Here is a 20,057-nt window from a genome sequence, read left to right as displayed (position 1 = left end):
AGTGTACGTTATATGACGCATAAATAACCAACTGAGAATGTGCCTGGTATGTTAACGTAACATATTATGGTAAGAGTCATTCATATAACTATAACATATAGAACATGCTATACGTTTACCAAACAATCTGTCACTCCTAATCGCTAAATCCCATGAAATCTTATACGTCTAGTCTATTACGTGAATGAGGTAAATAGTATTATTTGATATTTTACAGTAATGTATTAATAATTTCACACATAAGTCGCTCCTGAGTATAAGTCGCAACCCCCGGCCAAACAATGAAAAAAACTGCAACTTATAGTACGAAAAATACAGTAATACATTTTTCTAACCTTTTTCTCCACTTATTTGATTTATTTATTTGACCAAGATTTTACACAAATTACATCATTTTCTAAATTGTCCCTAATTTGGGGGGAAACTTAATTCATGTTTGTTACTTCTTTTCCCTCATTTATCGCACACATTTTATTTTCTTAAGTAACTTTTTTACACACATTAAATTTTTTATATATTGTCCCAAATTTTGGGGGACAATCTGATACACTTTTCTCATCTGTGTCTTTTTTTTGCACAAGTTGTATTTTATTGAGCATCTTAAAATTTCCCAAACACTTCACTTTTTCTGGCGTTAAAACACGTTTTATTTTTCCCACTTTCAGGACACTTAAGATTTCATTCATTACAATTGAACTTTTTTTCATGGATTAGATTTTCTTGACTTTTTCTAAAACGACATGTAAACATTCTTCTGACTTTGCGCACACAGCACTTTTATTTTCACGACTTTTAGTGGGAATTAATTTAGATTTTTCCGAGAACTGACTTTTAGCAAAACATTGATTTTCCTGACTTTCAAACTTTTTTTTTAAATTTACTTTTTCAATTATTTTTCTTACTTGTAATACTTTATTTAAATTTTTTTTACCAAATGTATTGTTTGTGACCTGTTTTATATATTTTTTATTTTTCACTAAAACAATTTCCCTGACTTTTGGCAAAGATTCATTTTCCATATTTTGTGCAAAATTAAAATGTCATCCAGTCGTTTCACCTTCTGTTAATGTCATCTTCACAAGTTTTAGCATAAATTTGAGTTTTTCCCCTACCTTATACATATTACTTTTTCCATGACTTCTTCCACATTTAACAAATTGGATGTATTTTTGCAACCCTTTGCACATAATATTTTGCGATTTTTAGCAAAATTTTGACTTTTTGGTGCAAATGTAATGATTTTTCATAATTTTTGCCTACATGTGATACATTTTTCCAAATTATTTTTTATTTTTCTTGCACAAATGAGATTTATTTAAAATTGTTTTAACATGATACATTTTTAAATGTAAATCTATGAGGATTATGAAATTTTAAAAAAAGCACTTTAAAACATTGCTTGTACAGCCAGTAAGGGTTTCATGATGGCAACAGTTATACTTGGGAACAGAATATTCCAACAGGCCATATTCCACCTGAAAGGGACAAACAGCACCCTCTGGTGGCCCAACCACAAAACATGATGCTTTCTGTTGCTTTTCTCCTTCAATTAAATGACCTTGTAAAAAAAACTGCTCCAGTTCCAGGAAGCCAAAATATTAGCCTGCATTCGTGTGTGTGTGTGTGTGTGTGTGTGTGTGTGTGTGTGTGTGTGTGTGTGTGTGTGTGTGTGTGTGTGTGTGTGTGTGTGTGTGTGTGTGTGATTAAGTCAAGGCCTTGTAACGCACATCTGGACATCTTTCATGTCACAACAATCAACTTTAAATGGGAAACATCGTGTTTTTAAAACAAAGCAATCTGATTACATCAAGCAAGTTTTCGCAACGCTTTTATTTTGGACACGCCCCCCCCAATAAAAAAAAGTTGTATACTATCTCCCAATGTATGCGACAAACACACATTACGTTTGATATGAGAAGACTATCATTACAGCTTAGTGTGCAGGAAGTACTGTAAAATAATTCCACACATTCAGAACGTGTGTTGGCTGCTGAGTAAAAGGAAAACACTGGTTCAGTTCTACAAAGGAAAGCTTTTAGACACAAACAAGATGTTTGCAGTCTTTAAAAGGCTGCTTCCTGACTAAAAGGAATTGATCAAAGTTACATGTTTGGATTTGTAAGCAAACATGTCTAAACTAAACAAAGTACGCATTAAAAATGAAAGACGAGAAGTGTTGCTTGCGTCACCCGTTTACCCGGTAGTCAAATACAAGCGGTCACGAAAGGTGAATTATTCGGCGTGAGAGCGGACATCCAGACATGCAGGGCACTGCAAGCCCGTGAAATGCGAGGTGTGGAAGTGTGCAGAACACCTCCACAAGCATGCAGCCCAGCGTTTGACGAGCGGGAGTCATGGCGAGCAGCAGTGCTAAGAATACTGGAGACATACTGTAAAATATGTAAACCGGGGGTGTCCAAAGTGCGCCACACGGCTCGTGTTTTTATGGATCTGTGGAATATTGCGGAAATAAAATACCCCCCAAAATGGAAAAATAGAGCAAAAAAGCATAATGTTAGGTGTGGCCCGATACAACCTTTTCACTTTCAATACCATTCCCCATATTGGAGCCTTGAATTTTAGTCGATAGTGATACTTATTTTGATCTGACACGTCAGCACAGCTCTCATTCAGAGCATACTTTTATTATTTTGAAGTGTGGAATGTTATACAAAAGGCTACATCAAGTGAAATGACTTAAACACAAAACAAAAGTAGGTATGTAAAACTAAGGGTGTAACAGTACGTGTATTTGTATTGAACCGTTTCGGTACGGGGGTTTCGGTTCGGTTCAGAGGTGTCCCTAACGAGTTTCCACACAGACATATTAAGTAGCGTACCGTACGTTGTGTAAACAATGCACACCGAGGCACAACACACGGCATGCTGGCAGCGACCGGGCTACGATAGACTGACCATACCTCCGCTTTTCAACGGATATGTCCTCTTTTGCGGGGCTGTCCGGGTGGTAGAGATGCGCGGATAGGCAATTATATCATCCGCATCTGCATCTCCAAAGTCGTTATCCACCCGTCGTCCACCCGAACCAACATTTTATCAGGACCGTACCCGCCCGCAGATATACATCAGAGGTTGTCCGCCTTTACCACTCACAAAGCTATTTAAACCTGTTTCACAGAGTAATGATGACAATTGGAGCCACTAACGTTCCCGCGACTATCCAATAGAGTTCATCCTGATTACAAGAATATGGGTGTGCTGTGAAGCCATTGACTTAGACACCTTCAACAACATGTACTTACCATTTGTTGGTCCGGCAACACGTGTGCAGCTTACGCAATTACACGTTCAAGATAGAAAGGCATACTGGGTGATACAGGGTACACTGTCGGTTGTGATATAAACAACTTTAACACTTACTAATATGCGCCACGTTGTGAAGCCACACCCAACAAGATTGACAAACACATTTCGGGAGAACATCCTCACAGTAACACAACATAAACGCAACACAGCAAATACCCATAATCCTTTGTATTCATGACAAAACCTGAATATATTTTACACCCCCGCGCCCTCAACCCCACCCACCTTACCGACGCACGAGGGCCGGGGGTTGGCGGGGTTTGCTGCTAGGGGTGTATAAAATAGTCAGGAAGTGTTATAAATACAAAGGATTATGGGTATTTGTTGTGTTGCGTTTATGTTGTGTTACTGTGAGGATGTTCTCCCGAAATGTGTTTGTCGTTCTTCATTGGTGTGGCTTCACAGTGTGGCGCATATTACTAGGAGTGTTAAAATTGTTTATATCACAACCATTAGTGTATGCTGTGTCACCCAATAAGCCTTGCAGTTGTGTGCGTGTTGCCGCGGAAGCCACAGACTGCCACACACAACATGATGCTGGACTGACAAGCAGATCGTACATATTGTAGTAGGCGACAAAGCCAATGGTTTCATAGAACGCAATAATACTCATTATCTGGGTGACTACCGGCAGTCATTCAGGAGAAGAATAGCGTTTCTTATTGACTTCTTCGCTTTATAACACGGGTCTTAAATGGCACTTTGAATGGCAAAGGATACCGATCACAGAACCATGCATATCAAATATTTCCAGATGGTTCAACCGCCACCCGCCCGAATCTAATTAAAATATATTTTTTCGTCATGTCAACCGCCCGACCCGCAGTTTATCCGTGGATGAGACCGCAAACCGCGCATTTCTACCGGGTAGAATTTCTTTAATGTCTCAAATGTCTGGCATTTTAAATTAGGGTTGCATGTATTTTCAATGTACGTTTTGGGTTAAGAAGGGGTTAAAAACAAAACAAATTGTGCACACAGCAGCATTCGTGAGAGAGGGACAGAGACAGAGAGAGCAAGAGAGTTATGATAAACGCGCATGCGTCGCCAGGCTCTGCTTTTTACCCATAGATTTATCAGATTTCATTTTTTATTATCTATAGCAGGGGTGTCAAAAGTGTGCCCCGGAGGCCATTTGCGGCCCACAGCTAATGTTTTAAAGGCCCACGGCACATTCTAAAAATACTATTAAAATACACAAAAACATAAACAAAAGAGAAATAACAAAGCTTAAAGGCTAAATTTAATTTAGAAAAAGTTGCAACGTTGACTGATAAAACAAAGCTGTTTTTTTTTTCTTTTAAACTGTCATTGCTCAAAACAAATAATTGAATCAAAATCAATGTTATTATGAATTATTGACCTATCCAAGGTTCTGATTACTTAATATCAAATATTCCACTAAGAAAAATATTTTTGGTGGAAGATTTTGAAATTTTGGTAAATACATAACCAAAAAATTTACATTTTGTTGTTTTCTTACTGTACCGAAAATTAACTGAACCGTGACCTCTGAACTGAGGTACGTACCGAACCGAAATTGTTGTGTACCGTTACACCCCTATGTAAAACACTAACCTATTTATTAACCGTCTGGACTGGACTTGTACGGACTTTAAGTTGAAGCGGAGTGATACTTGTTTTTAGCACCATTCAGTGGTTACAATAAATCATTAATTTAAGATCATGATGGAGTGTCAAACTATGCAGACACGTTTGTTACTGGATACTTTTGAATAAGCTTCTGTCTTGGAAGCTTTGCATGCGTAAGAATATGCAAGTATAATTATTATAGATGTTCCGATCAGGATTGTATGCTGCACATTGCGATACCAATCTTCCATGATGAGAGCGGCCAATACCATTAACGATCTAGTAAATTAACTGAATTTTTTATGTACAGTGGGGCAAAAAAGTATTTAGTCAGCCACCGATTGTGCAAGTTCTCCCACTTAAAATGATGACAGAGGTCTGTAATTTCCATCATAGGTACACTTCAACTGTGAGAGACAGAATGTGAAAAAAAAATCCAGGAAGTTACATTGTAGAAATTGTAAAGAATTTATTTGTAAATTATGGTGGAAAATAAGTATTTGGTCAACCATTCAAAGCTCTCACTGATGGAAGGAGGTTTTGGCTCAAAATCTCACGATACATGGCCCCATTCATTCTTTCTTTAACACGGATAAATCGTCCTATCCCCTTAGCAGAAAAACAGCCCCAAAGCATGTTGTTTCCACCCCCATGCTTCACAGTAGGTATGGTGTTCTCCAAATACGACAAGTTGAGTTTATACCAAAAAGTTCTATTTTGGTTACATCTGACCACATGACATTCTCCCAATCCTCTGCTGTATCATCCATGTACCCATTTTGGTATAAACTCAACTCGTCGTGTTTGGAGGAAGAAGAATACTGAGTTGCATCCCAAGAACACCATACCTACTGTGAAGCATGGGGGTGCAAACATCATGCTTTGAGGCTGTTTTTCTAATAAGGGGACAGGACGATTGATCCGTGTTAAGGAAAGAATGAATGGGGCCATGTATCGTGAGATTTTGAGCCAAAACCTCCTTCCATCAGTGAGGGCTTTGAATGGTTGACCAAATACCTATTTTCCACCATAATTGACAAATTAATTATTTAAAATTCCTACTTTGTGAATTCCTGGATTTTTTTTTCACATTCTGTCTCTCACACTTGAAGTGTACCTATGATGAAAATTACAGACCTCTGTCATCATTTTAAGTGGGAGAACTTGCACAATCGGTGGCTGACTAAATACTTTTTTGCCCCACTGTATTTCGAGTAAGTGCCCATGACAGTTTAACAAAATCAATACAATATTTAAACGTGTTCGTTATTTACTTTATTACATACAATTGTAGGACTGGACAATTAATTGAATTTCGGTTTTGGCATCACACAATCATAAACATATCAAAAAAACGATTGAAGGGTTGCGCAACATGCATGCAAATTCCTAAGCTCGTAAGGGTAAATGGGATGAGTGAGCATGGGAGTGAAAAAATAGCACGTCAACTAGAAGACTGGCATGTCCCCATCAATCAATCAATCAATCATGGATTATTTATATAGCCCTAAATCACGAGTGTCTCAAAGGGCTGCACAAGCCACAACGAGATCCTCAGCTCAGATCCCACATCAGGTCAAGAAAAAACTCAACCCAAAGGGATAACAATGAGAACCCTTGGAGGGGACCGCAGATGTGGGGAAAATTGACATAAGCTCAAGTGAAAAGTTGTCATTGTGAGGAGAAGGGACATTTGTTTGGGAAAATAATGTGTCCGAGACCACTCATTCATCTTAACCTTAACAATGTGGAGACAGCTACGTGAACCACCGACTGAACTATGACGCTAAAGCTAGCAAGAACAACGCATGCACCCACAACTCATTTCATCTGCTTGTCTTGTTGTGAACGACATCATCGGTGTTACATCAACGTACAAATAGGACAGCAGTCGCACCTTGAGAGGATGCTCAAACGTGTCCAAATGTGCATTGCACCAATCGACGTGAGGAGCTTTGCATTTTATTACATTTTATTTACGACACACACTCTATGGTGGTAAAATAAGTGTAAAAGGTAAAAAAACGGAACAATAAATAAAATGACAACAGAAAAACTTAATTTTCAGGATTTTTGTTGTTATTATTTGTATTTACTGTTGTTACTATTATTTTATTTTACTTGTTTATCTGATACTAATTTATATTTGCTCTTTATTATATTTAAAGTTTAGTTTAGGTGCTACAATAAATATTCATTTTTTCATATCACAGAATAACAATTATCGTGTTATTAATCGTGATTTTAATATCAATCAAAGTAATTTTGATTAATATTCTTGCCATAATCGTCCAGCCCTACACAATTGTTTAATCACACAATACTTGAAAGCAAAAACTACTAATATACCTCCTTTGGTATTTGCCTCAAAGTCCTCCTCTCACCAGGAAATCATTCCCTGAATTTTTAAACGATAAAATAATAATCCAGTCTTCTTGAAGCACCTATTTGTTGTGTCGTTTCAAGCTAGTTTAGCAATTAACATGCTGCTCCTGGCTTGCTACTACTACTACGCTGTGTGAAACATGTTTGGCCTCGTCCTCCAGTGATAATGTTACGTAAGATACTAAGAAATGTAGTCACTTTACCACAATGGAGATGATTGTTTTTACTAAGCTGGGAGCCGCAACTGTCAATCCAGTATCACAACATTGTTCATTTAAGGACGCTTATTGCGTATGTCGAGCCTGTGTTGTATTATGTGCTTTGCTGTTGTGTAGCTGCGAGCTCTTGGTAGCCTCTAGCCCACCATGTTTACCTTACGTAAATGACTTTGCTAATAAATACAAGAAAAAAACAACCTTGTGTGCTTATTGGAGGACATTTAGTTGTTAACTGGCTGTCCAGCTTTGCACAAGTAAATGTGCTGCAGGAATGCTTGTATCGGACATTGTAGATGTAAGCCGATTACTTCCAATACTTTTTTTGCTGATATCAGTCCGGATTGATCGGAGTGCCCCTAGTAAAAACTACAGAAATGTTTCAGGTCTACTGACTTGTCATGTACGGTATTCTGACCTTTAGTTACAGAAACTTGAGCAGTCATTATTAACAACGCAAGACTGTGTACACTGAAAAATACAAATATTACTACTAACAATAATCGTACGTGCACTTAAAGGGGAACATTATCACAATTTCAGAAGGGTTAAAACCAATAAAAATCAGTTCCCAGTGGCTTATTTTATTTTTCGAAGTTTTTTTCAAAATTTTACCCATCCTGGAATATCCCGAAAAAAGGCTTTAAAGTGCCTGATTTTCGCTATCTGTAAATCCACCCGTCCATTTTTCCTGTGACGTCACATAGTGATGCCAATACAAACAAACACGGCGGATAGAACAGCAAAATATAGCGACATTAGCTCGGATTCAGACTCGGATTTCAGCGTCTTAAGCGATTCAACAGATTACGCATGTATTGAAACGGATGGTTGGAGTGTGGAGGCAGATAGCGAAAACGAAATTGATGAAGAAATTGAAGCTATTGAGCGAATAGCTATTGAAGCTATTCGGCGATCGCCTTCTAACCAACGATTGCATCTTTAGACCACTGGAGCAACTTAAATCCGTCGATTGATAAGTGTTTGGCATTAAATGTGGGTGGAGGGAAAGGCTGGATGCAAATATAGCTACAAATGTACATACAGCTAGCCTAAATAGCATTTTAGCATCGATTAGCTGGTAGTCGTGCTGTGACCAAATATGTCTGATTAGCACATAAGTGAATAACATCAACGAAACTCACCTTTGTGATTTCGTTGACTTTATCGTTGGAAATGCATCTGCTTTGAGTGTCGCAGGGTATCCACACATTCTTGCCATTTCTGCCATGTTATCATCGATTAGCATGCCGTGCTAATCGATGCACACTCCACGTAAGACAACTTGAATTCGTCCCTGATCGTGTTGTTACACCCTCCGACAACACACCAACGAGGCATCATGTCTCCAAGGTACGGAAAACAGTCGAAAAAACGGAAAATAACAGAGCTGATTTGACTTGTGTGTGTAATGTGTTTGAGAAAATGGTGGATTGCTTCCCATTGTGACGTCACGGGTGACATCATCGCTCCGACAGCGAACAATTGAAAGGCGTTTAAATCGCCAAATTCACCCTTTTAGAGTTCGGAAATCGGTTAAAAAAACATATGGTCTTTTTTCTGCAACATCAAGGTATATATTGACGCTTACATAGGTCTGGTGATAATGTTCCCCTTTAAAATACTACTACTAAAGCTCCTATGTGCAAGTCAGCAGAAAACCAAACATGCAGCTGCTTGCACGCGGCCACATGATGCTTTGATGGGAGATAAGCTGAGAGGCTTTAAAGGAATGAGAAGATAAGAAGAGCATTCCATCTCTCAGCTGTCATCATTTGTTGATAAAAATCAGCTTGAATAAACGTCTGCTGCCTGAAAGATTCACTCATTGAGAAAAAGATTTTGGCGATCGTAGAAATTACAAAAACGCACGGAGGTCAAGTGCAGGGCGGCTAGTCGCTGCTTTGTTTGTGACCGCTGACTTCGGTCCCGTTGGTCTCAGACAGTACCTCGTGCTCCAGGGTGTTAAAGTTAACTCCAGACGTGTTCGTGTGGTCGCCGCCGCGCCAGAACACGCAGCAGAGGATCTCCCTGAAGGTCCTCCTCATGTCCTTATCCCTGAAGGAGTAGATGATGGGGTTGACCAGGGAGTTGCACTCGGCCAGCACCAGGCAGTACTTTTCGAAGCGCAGCACTTTGCACTTGTCGCAGCCCAGGCCGTCGAGCAACAGCACCACCAGGCCGGGTGTCCAGCAGATCACAAAACAGCCTGCAGGGGGAGGCAGAGAAAGGACGTCAGCCACACACGTGCTCCTCAATTGATATAAAATCCACTTCCTAGGTAATTAAAAGTAGCATCTCAAAAGTTGGAATCAATGTGGTTGATTGTTGATTGTAGTTTTTTTTTTTTTTAAGTCAGCAAAAAAATAATTGTATTTCTTTGCTAAATTTTCTACCTATCATCAGTAATGAATGATCGAACAAATGAAAACCTCAGAGGTTAAACCCATAGCATATAATGTCAAGTGAAATCTTTAAATCCAGCCACCAACTTTTGGGAGTATTTGAAGAAACACTTTAAAGGCCTACTGAAACCCACTACTACCGACCACGCGGTCTGATAGTTTATAAAACGTCGGAATGATGACGCTTATGTTGACGCGTGCTTGTGACGTTATTGGTTGGAGCGGACATTTTATCCCAGCACCACTCACGGCTAAAAGTCGTCCGATTTAATCGCATAATTACACAGTATTTTGGACATCTGTTTTGCTAAATCTTTTGCAATTTGTTCAATTGATAATAGAGACTACAAAGAAGAATACTGATGGTGGAAAGCGCTGTATTTCGGCCGGCTGTAGCAACACAAACACAGCCGGTGTTTCTTTGTTTGTCGTGAAGCTTTAATATGGAACAGAGCGGTCAAACGAACATGGTTATCTACCACATGTCAACCGGCAGGTTTCGGTGAGAAAATGGTGGTAATAAGTCGGCTCTTACCGTAAACATGAGCGGAGTTTGTGTCGTTCCTTCTGCAGCTGTCAGAGGCGGCTGCGACTTTCTTGGTTCCTCCATGGCTTCCCTCAGAGACACTGGCGGTCACCACACCCCTCTGACTTTCAGGTATGACTTTATAATCTCACTAAAACACTAGTAACACAATAAGCAGATAAGGGATTTTCCAGAATTATCCTAGTAAATGTGTCTAATAACATCTGAATCGCTTCCACTGCCATGTCTTCTTTTTTTTTTTTTTCTTTTAGTCCTTTTCTCTCACTATCCTCATCCACAAATCTTTCAGCCTCGCTCCAATTAATGGGGAAATTGTCACTTTCTCGGTCAGAATCGCTCGCGCTGCTGGTGGCTATGATTTTAATCAATGTGCGGATGTGAGGAGCCCTCACACCGGTGACGTCACGCGCACATCGGCTTCTACTTCCGGTACAGGCAAGGCTTTTTTATTAGCGACCAAAAGTTGCAAACTTTATCGTCGATGTTCTCTACTAAATCCTTTCAGCAAAAATATGGCAATATCGCGAAATGATCAAGTATGACTCATAGAATGGACCGGCTATCCCGTTTGAATAAGAAAATCTCATTTCAGTAGGCCTTTAACTGTACTGTTACACGAGTGTAAAAGTACAGTACCTGTACGGTAGTACAGCATTAACACTAAAACTACCAGGATTTTTCTGCCTACCTAGAAGTACCAGAGAGGGGTCATTTGACCCGGCGGCTTTTACCGAATACACTAATCACTCATTTTGTTATGGTAATGAGGCTGTTAGGGGCCGTGTGTGGGGTGAGGGGTGAGGGGGTCACACCTTACAGTGGTAGCAGCCAAGACAAACAGCTTCTTCCCAAGCGCTGTCAGCCTCCAAAATCACCACAGGTAAATAGCAACTTGCATGAAGATATCAGCAGCAAAGACAGATAGCACAGTTTGGCGGACAGTGTGTTACAGTTTTTCTCCATTGGTTTGGCTCATTTCTTGAAACTGAGATGTCATTCTCAAAACATGGACAAATCCCAAAACTAATTTGCAGTTCCTCACAACAGAATGGCATTTATCATTGCTTTCGTCAAATTTCAAATGCTTTTGTACATGTCTCAATCATTTAGTACATCCTTGCAAATGGCTATGTACAAGTATCCTACAGTTAACACAATCAGCTTACATTTAGTACAATTTTCAAATGAATGTACCTTGCTGATCTATCCCAATTGGTTGATTCTCAGTGTAATGGTTGTCCTGAAAACATGTCAGCACATTTTCTTCATATAAGTCATCAAATGCAGAATAGTCTGCTCAATTTTCAAGATAGTGTTAGGGAATTGGGATAAAATATTTTGGAACGTTTTGGAAGATGTCATATCAAAATTATGATAATCAGGTTAGTATATAACATGTCTCGTCAACAGTCTCTAATAATGAATGTTAACGTAAGCCATCAAAACAACGCAATAGCAAGTGTCCAATTATGCGCCTGAAGTATGGAGCCTGGCGCATGTTATTTCCAATTGTAACATTCATGGAGACTGACAGAGACTACGAAAATGCCTGAAACGTGAACGCGCCTTCATTAGGGCATGCGCAAGCTGCGTAAAGACTGGAATAGCCAGCGTTTTGTGTGTAAACAAGCGAGTTGCCGTGCAGTTTGCAGCAGGAGCATGCCCAGTGCGAAATTTCTCACCTCAAATTCGTACTGGGCATGCTCCTGCTGTCAACTGCACGGCAAATTGCTCGTCTGCCGTGCACGCGAACGCGATGATTGGTTCAATGAACGTGTGAATGTCCCATGTGATCATGACGAATCATATGACTGCAACCAGATAATGGTTGAATTAACGTGTGAAACTCCCATGCCATGTGACCATAACGACTCATGTGAATGCAACCTGGCAATTGTTAGATGGATAAATACCAGTGCATGTGGACTACTGCTCCATTTCCCTCAAGAATTTTGTGGTGAAAGAAGCTCCTCTCCAAGGAACGAAGATGCAGAGATACAGCACTCAACAGGCATTGGAAATGATCCTGGATGGAGCTGACCCTTGCGAATCGGGTGGAGAAAACATCAATCTCCAGGTGGATTCAGACTCCGAGCTGTCTCAGTTGTCTTCAGGTAATATTTCATTTCATATTATTTCCCATTTTACATTTAATTTCAGTGAGGGAGTAAATCACCTCAGAACTAGTATTTTTTACTAGAAATAAGAACCTAAAAACTAGACTATTTTGACATGTTTTAAGACATTTGGCAATGGGGCAAGCTTTTTTACTAGCTAAGATTTTTTACTAGCTTGATTTACTCATATATATATATATATATATATATATATATATATATATATATATATATATATATATATATATATATAGGCTTCACGGTGGCAGAGGGGTTAGGGCGTCTGCCTCACAATAAGAAGTTCCTGCAGTCCTGGGTTCAAATCCAGGTTCGGGATCTTTCTGTGTGGAGTTTGCATGTTCTCCCCGTGAATGCGTGGGTTCCCTCCGGGTACTCCGGCTTCCTCCCACTTCCAAAGACATGCACCTGGGGATAGGTTGATTGGCAGCACTAAATTGGCCCTAGTGTGTGAATGTGAGTGTGAATGTTGTCTGTCTATCTGTGTTGGCCCTGCGATGAGGTGGCGACTTGTCCAGGGTGTACCCTGCCTTCCGCCCGATTGTAGCTGAGATAGGCGCCAGCGCCCCCCGCAGCCCCAAAAGGCAATAAGCGGTAGAAAATGGATGGATGGATGGATGAAATATATATGAAATACTCGAGTTGGTAAATTATACTCCTCCCCTCTTAACCACGCCCCTGCCCCAACCACGCCCCCAACAACACCTCCGCCCCACCGCCGACCACGCCCCCTACCTTCCGAAATCGGAGGTCTCAAGGTTGGCAAGTATGTTGTTGATAGATGTATATTACAACACCTGATAGAACGTCCCCATTGATGATAGTACATGGGACAATGCACCTTAATGAACATATAAAGTGTTAATGTGCCAAATTGTAGCCAAAGGCTAATTTTCATCTGCAGCTCCCAGCAGGGTCATTGCATATAGGAGGGGTTCTTAACCTTTTTGACCTTGGTGCACAACTTTTCCGCTTCAGAGGGACCTGGGGACCACTCCACTATTAACACCGAATGAGTAATCTTACTTTTGAATTTTTTTATCATATTAAACAATTGTATCCCACATACTTTCAGTTTACTACCTTGTCTATCGATATAAAAGAATGTGTCAATCACAAAGATTATAATTAATTTAACAAATAAACCTTAGGCTCAGGTCAGGCTGATTAGAAGAAGAAGAACTAACCAAATAAACAATACATTTACATACAATATGTATTATGTTGTGCTAAAATAAATAAGCTAAATAAAAAATAAATAAGTTTCTTAACTAAACAGTCAATACAAATAGAGTGCAAATGAAAATACAGCTTCACCACTTTAGTCATAATGTTTGCGCTTAAGAAATTTCGCCATGAATTAGCGCCATACTTATTCTGTTTGTGGTGGTAAATTGTCTTATAACTAAGTACAGCCGTGGCCTACAAGGACCATTGCTACAAAACAGATATATTACATTGTGGTGACGCTGTATTTTTGTTCGTACTCTAATTTTATTGACAATTTAAGGAAAATATATTTATTATTAATTAAGTTAGAATGTATTTATTTTTGCATTGCATTAATGTATGTACATCTATTTGTATCAGTCTTTAGGAGTTCCTTCTTTTGCAGCATAATTGATTAACACATAGTTTCATATCTTTTGACAAGGTTTATCCTGTTAAATTGTAAATAAGTAGTTGGACTAAAATCAAGAGTAAAATTACTATCCACCCATCCATTTGCTGCCGCTTGTTCCTTTTGGGGTAATTCAGTGTTAATATTTTAGTGCGCCCCAGGCTCTCTGTAGTGAAATATAGGCCCCGAGGTTTAAAAGGTTAGGAACCCTTGCCATAGAAGTCCACTCTCCAATAAACATTCCTCACATTACTTCATAAAAATATTGTTGTTTGCAGCACAATATTTCTTATTTAGAATGTTGTTTTTCTTGTCTAAACGGTATGTTACAAGTTAAAATTGTGCTGCAGACACCGATTACATTGATTTCAATTCAATATAACGGGGAAGGCCCAGGACACGTTGGGAAGACTATGTCTCCTGGCTGGCCTGGGAACGCCTCGGGATCCCCCGAGAAGAGCTGAACAAAGTGGCCGGGGAGAGGAAAGTCTGGGCTTCCCTGCTTAGAATGCTGCCACCGTGACCCGACCTCGGATAAGCGGAAGAAGATGGATGGATGGATGGATGGATGGATGGATGGATGGATGGATGGATGGATGGATGGATGGATGGATGGATGGATGGATGGGCAACGTCGATTTCAGACACAAGTGTTTTGAGTTAAAAGCTTCGTCACAGAACCAATTAAGCTCGTAAGTTGAGTTACGACTGGACATACAAATATGTGAAACTTTGTGCATTTTGCAGGTGTGAGAGAAGAGGAAAACAGACAGGATGTGCTGAAGAATGTCAAAAGCAGGAGGTGCTAAAGAGAGAAGGGGAATGTACTGTAAAATTCCTCTCACACATGCACGCACAAAGTTTAGTCTGCATGATCACATTTCATTATCATAACACCTGATTGGGCAGCTCAGGAATTTTTTCGCTGCATCAATAATAATTTGTGCACGCTACGGGCGGACGTGACGCCGGCTGGCACGCCGCACGAAAGCAATCCTAACAGAAACGGTGTCACGACTCTTGAGACGGTCCAGAGACGCGCATGCTTGCACAAACAACACACAAACACTCCCACACACACACACACACACACACACATGCTATTCTCTGTGTCATAGTGACTGAAGTATGCAGTTCCTTGTCAGGCACGCCAGGGTTTTCCTGGCCTCACTCACATGCCAGAGGTGACGAGCGCTCGCTGCTAAGCGACAGGGGAGAACGTGTAGGACTTTTGAAAAAACTTGAAGAATTTATTGTCATGCTGGAAAAGCAATGCGAAGGCAAAGGGGAGGCTCTCAAGTAACAGAACTAGGAGGTAGTTGAATAAAAAACAAGAGGAGCTGTTGGGAAACGGAGGGAAAGGGTGTGTGTGCATAAACAAGTGCAGACATGCTGAGACGGACTAAGTCAGGCTGTGTTAGGATGTGCCACCTCACCCAAGATCATGGAGACGGTCTTCATCAGTTTCAACACGGTCTCACGTTGTCTTATCTGTGTGGTGTGCCGTGACATCTGCTCACTCTTGTGCCGCACATACAAAAAGATGCGGGTGTAGACGCCCACCATGACGGAGAAGGTGAGGAGGTTGAGGACCGCCCAGAACACCAGGTAGCTGCGGCTGTAGAGCGGCGCCATGGTGGAGCAGTTGTCCAGGTCGCACAGACAGTGCCAGCCCATGGTGGGCACCAGGCCCATGATGATGGCGACCAGCCAAATTAAGAGCATGAGGACAAAAACGCGACGCGTGCTCATTTTGCTGTGGAGCTGCATCTGGAAGATGGTCTGGTGGCGCTCCAACGCCACCGCCAGGAGGTTGAGGACGGAGGCGGTCAAGCTGGTGTCGATGAGAGCCTGACGCACGAACCACTGGTGCTTGGACAGTTTGATGGTCCACGGACCCGTGTGGAACATCAAGTGGAGGTAGGAGACACCTGGCGTGGGGGAGGCCAGTGCAAATTACACATCATTAAGAGGTATTGTGTGTCATGCTTACATCCTTAAGAGAAACAAGCGTGGTTTATCAATTCTCAACACCGCAAAGGCGAGGACGGGCCCCTTAAAGGGATGGTGCACTTTTTTGGGAATTTTGCCAATTGTTCACAATCATTATGAAAGACGCGACAGATCCATTTTTTTTTTAAATACAATTTTGCCTATCGTTTAAAATCAATATGAAAGACAAGAAAACACATCTTTTTTTTTTTATTAAGATTTTAAAGATAATAAAAAAGGCTTGGAAGACGTGGCTAATGGGAGTCACCGTTGTAGCCCTCAAAGGCAACTTCAAAACCCTCCATCAACATTTTGTATACACACTGTATATCTATATATAATGTAGTAACAGACACAACCATAAAACTATGTAAAATGGACAATATTTACCATATTTTGATGATTTTAATCATTGCTAGAATTGATTATTCGGCGCATTTATTTCCGTTTTCATAGCAGTGCACTTACGACTTCCTGCAACAAATGTAATCCTCCTGCCAGAATCAAACAAAACACGAGTGTGGTTTTTTTTCTAATCATGGCAGACTTGGTAACAGACAACAAAGACAACTATTTTTGGACAAATTCCCCACCATATCTTTTTTAAACTACCGTATTTTTCGGACTATAAGTCGCAGTTTTTTTCATAGTTTGGCCAGGGGTGCGACTTATACTCAGGAGCGACTTATGTGTAAAATATCAAATAATATTATTTAGCTCATTCACGTAAGAGACTAGACGTATAAGATTTCATGGGATTTAGCGATTAGAAGTGACAGATTGTTTGGTAAACGTATAGCATGTTCTATATGTTATAGTTATTTGAATGACTTTTACCATAATATGTTACGTTAACATACCAGGCACCTTCTCAGTTGATTATGTATACAACTTACACTTATTCAGCCTGTTGTTCACTATTCTTTATTTATTTTAAATTGCCTTTCAAATGTCTATTCTTGGTGTTGGGTTTTATCAAATAAATGTCCCCCAAAAATTTCGACTTATACTCCAGTGCGACTTTTTTATGTTTTTTTCCTTCTTTATTGTGCATTTTCGGCAGGTGCGACTTATACTCCGGGGCGGCTTATACGCCGGAAAATACGGTACCTATGTGCAGGATGAACTGCTGCTTACAGAAGCGAGCACAAAGAAGATGCTGAATCGTTGGAGCAGACGGACACCGATATAGTGCACCATGGTCACGCTGCAAATCTGGAAAATTGAAGCCAAGCTATGCCGAATTAATGGAGTGCCCAAATCAACTGGAAACGTCTCCGGCCAGCTTGCTCAAACAGACAACAGCTCATCGAGTGAGTCCCCTATAACAGTGGTTCTGAACCTTTTTTCAATGATAACATTTTTTTAATTGAAGTACCCCTAATCAGAGCAAATCATTTTTGGTTGAAAAAAAGAGATAAAGAAGTAAAATACAGCACTATGTCATCAGTTTCTGATTTATTAAATTGTATAACAGTGCAAAATATTGCTCATTAGTAGTGTGGTCTTTCTTGAACTATTTGGAAAAAAAGATAAAAATAACTAAAAATGTGTTGAAAAATAAACAAGTGATTCAATTATAAATACAAATTTCTACACATGGAAGTAATCATCAACTTAAAGTGCCCTCTTTGGGGATTGTAATAGAGATCCATCTGGATTCATGAACTTAATTCTAAACCTTTCTTCACAAAAAAATACATTTTTAACATCAATATTTATGACCACAAAAAATCTAGCTGTCAACACTGAATACAGTATTGCATTGTTGCATTTCTTTTCAGTTTATGAACTTACAATCATATTTTGTTGAAGTATTATTATTCCCCAAAAATGTTTATAAAAGATTTTTGAATTGTTGCTATTTCTAGAATATTAAAAAAAAAAATCTCACGTACTCCTCGGCATACCTTCAAGTACCCCCAGGGGTACGTATACCCCCATTTGAGGATCACTGCCCTATAATATTGATCATGATTAGGAATGTAATGGTAAGCTGTATGATGATAAACCGCAGTAAAATTACCAACAGTAATACCGATTTAGAAATTTTAATTACTGAAAAACTCTAGTTTATTAATGCATTTTAGGCAACACTGCTTACTTCATAAAAACGGAGTCACAGCAGCGCTGGTGCATGCTCACTAGCGCCGTTTGGCTAGAAAACACATGGTGGAACACAACTACACAGTTTTTTCCCCTCGCTTGAATTCTGTGGCGTCTTGGCGTGCATTTAAAAGTGCACTGCAGTTTTCAGATGGCGACAGGTGTGGACAATATTGGAGACAGACTCATTTGTCTTACACTAAAAGTATACAGCATAGGAGAAAACTATTTGATGTTGCTTTCATTTTCTCAATACAGTATCCATCGGCTGCTGTGACAGAGTTAATGACACAAGAAAACATGCAGCAGGCGATGTGTAGGGAACGCTGCCACAACTTGTTTGTAAAGTCTTTAGTTTGTTTACTGAGATGCTCACCCATCCTTTATTTAACTGCAAACTGTATCAGTGTTCAAATAACATCAATACTAGCTATACTGTTTTGACATCTCATCGAATTGAACGCACGCTATGAAGATTGTGTATTCCAATGTGACTCCAGTTTATTTTTGTTGGCCAAACTGTTGTACTGTACCACTTGGTGTTGTTAGAGAAGACTAAAGCTTGTTTAGCCAAACTGCCTTGTGTCGTATATTGATATTAAAAAGTAAAGACCATGGTTTTTTATAGATTACTTGTAGGTTTTTTCCATGTCACAGAGTTAAATTCATGTGACATAACATTGTGTTAATGTTTTATTTTGTGTATAGTTAATTCATATACGACATATTTTTGCTCAAACTTTGAATGAGTCTGTCCCGATATAGCATGTGCATGTACATATAAATGTACTTAACCAAAAAAATAATCTAAAAAAATGTAACAATAGAGATAATCATGTAATGATAAAAAGATGACACAGTGCTACTGTTAATGAATAAAATAACTATTTGTCTTTAAATGTATGGATAACATTTATTTATTTATCTATAATATCTTAGAATTTAATAAATCACCAAAAATGATTCTTGTGCACGGCACCGCTGCTGCTCACTGCTCCCCTCACTTCCCAGGGGGTGATTCAGGGTGATGGGTTAACTGCAGAGAATAATTTTGCCACACCTAGTGTGTGTGTGTGACAATCATTGGTACTTCAAATTACATAATGGAGTCCTGTTCACACCCAACCCTAACTCTGTTTTACTTATAGTCAATAATCGTTATTTCAATTAGGGCTGGGCGATATATCGATATACGCGATATGTCGCGGGTTTTTGTCTCTGTGCGATATAGAAAATGACTATATCGTAATATTCGAGTATACATTCTCACGCTGTTGCTTTTAGCTGCGGGCATTACACTACAGGCTCTTTCCACTCTTTCTTGTGTCTCCTCACAGACAGCAAGCGCACAAACTTACATACATCACATACTGTCACATCATACGTCATATACGTATACGCCCTCACGGAGCAGAGAGGTAGCAGCGTGGCTAACGTTAGCTGTGATGCTAGCGGAGTGTTGTGGGTGGTAATACGAGAGACAGAAGGTGCAAATCTGGTAACAAATGAAGGAAGAATTAATTCGCAAGAAAAACAGCACAGGGTTTATTGTCTGGTGGTGGTTCGGCTTCAAGCGGGAATATGTCGAATAGACAACTTTAATTTGGGGCACAAGCGTTGCTACCAAAAGTCGCATTACTGCTAATATGTAGCATCATTTGAAAAGTCACCTACTAATAAGTGTTTAATAAATACAGTTTTGGTCAATTGACTTAGTTCTGATGTCCTTCT

The 20,057-nt window shown here is 39.7% G+C and overlaps 1 protein-coding gene across 2 annotated transcripts in view; it reads right to left on the bottom strand.

The window, feature by feature from the left end:
- The window catches only part of lpar2b (lysophosphatidic acid receptor 2b), a 59,869-nt gene that overhangs the window by 3,462 nt on the left and 36,350 nt on the right, over positions 1-20,057 (bottom strand). The window contains exons 3-4 of one of the 2 annotated variants that reach the window (XM_061909918.1): positions 15,665-16,159; positions 9,393-9,729 (exon numbers count right to left, since the gene is read on the bottom strand). In XM_061909918.1, coding sequence (XP_061765902.1) covers positions 9,413-9,729; positions 15,665-16,159 — 812 coding nt within the window. In that variant the 3' untranslated portion in view covers positions 9,393-9,412. The remainder of the gene's footprint in view (positions 1-9,392; positions 9,730-15,664; positions 16,160-20,057) is intronic. The other variant, XM_061909911.1, reaches the window with a different exon arrangement.

This window comes from Nerophis ophidion, linkage group LG01, assembly GCF_033978795.1.
Source record: "Nerophis ophidion isolate RoL-2023_Sa linkage group LG01, RoL_Noph_v1.0, whole genome shotgun sequence".
NCBI classification, from domain to species: Eukaryota; Metazoa; Chordata; class Actinopteri; order Syngnathiformes; family Syngnathidae; genus Nerophis; species Nerophis ophidion.
This window is presented reverse-complemented; position numbering and strand designations above follow the sequence as displayed.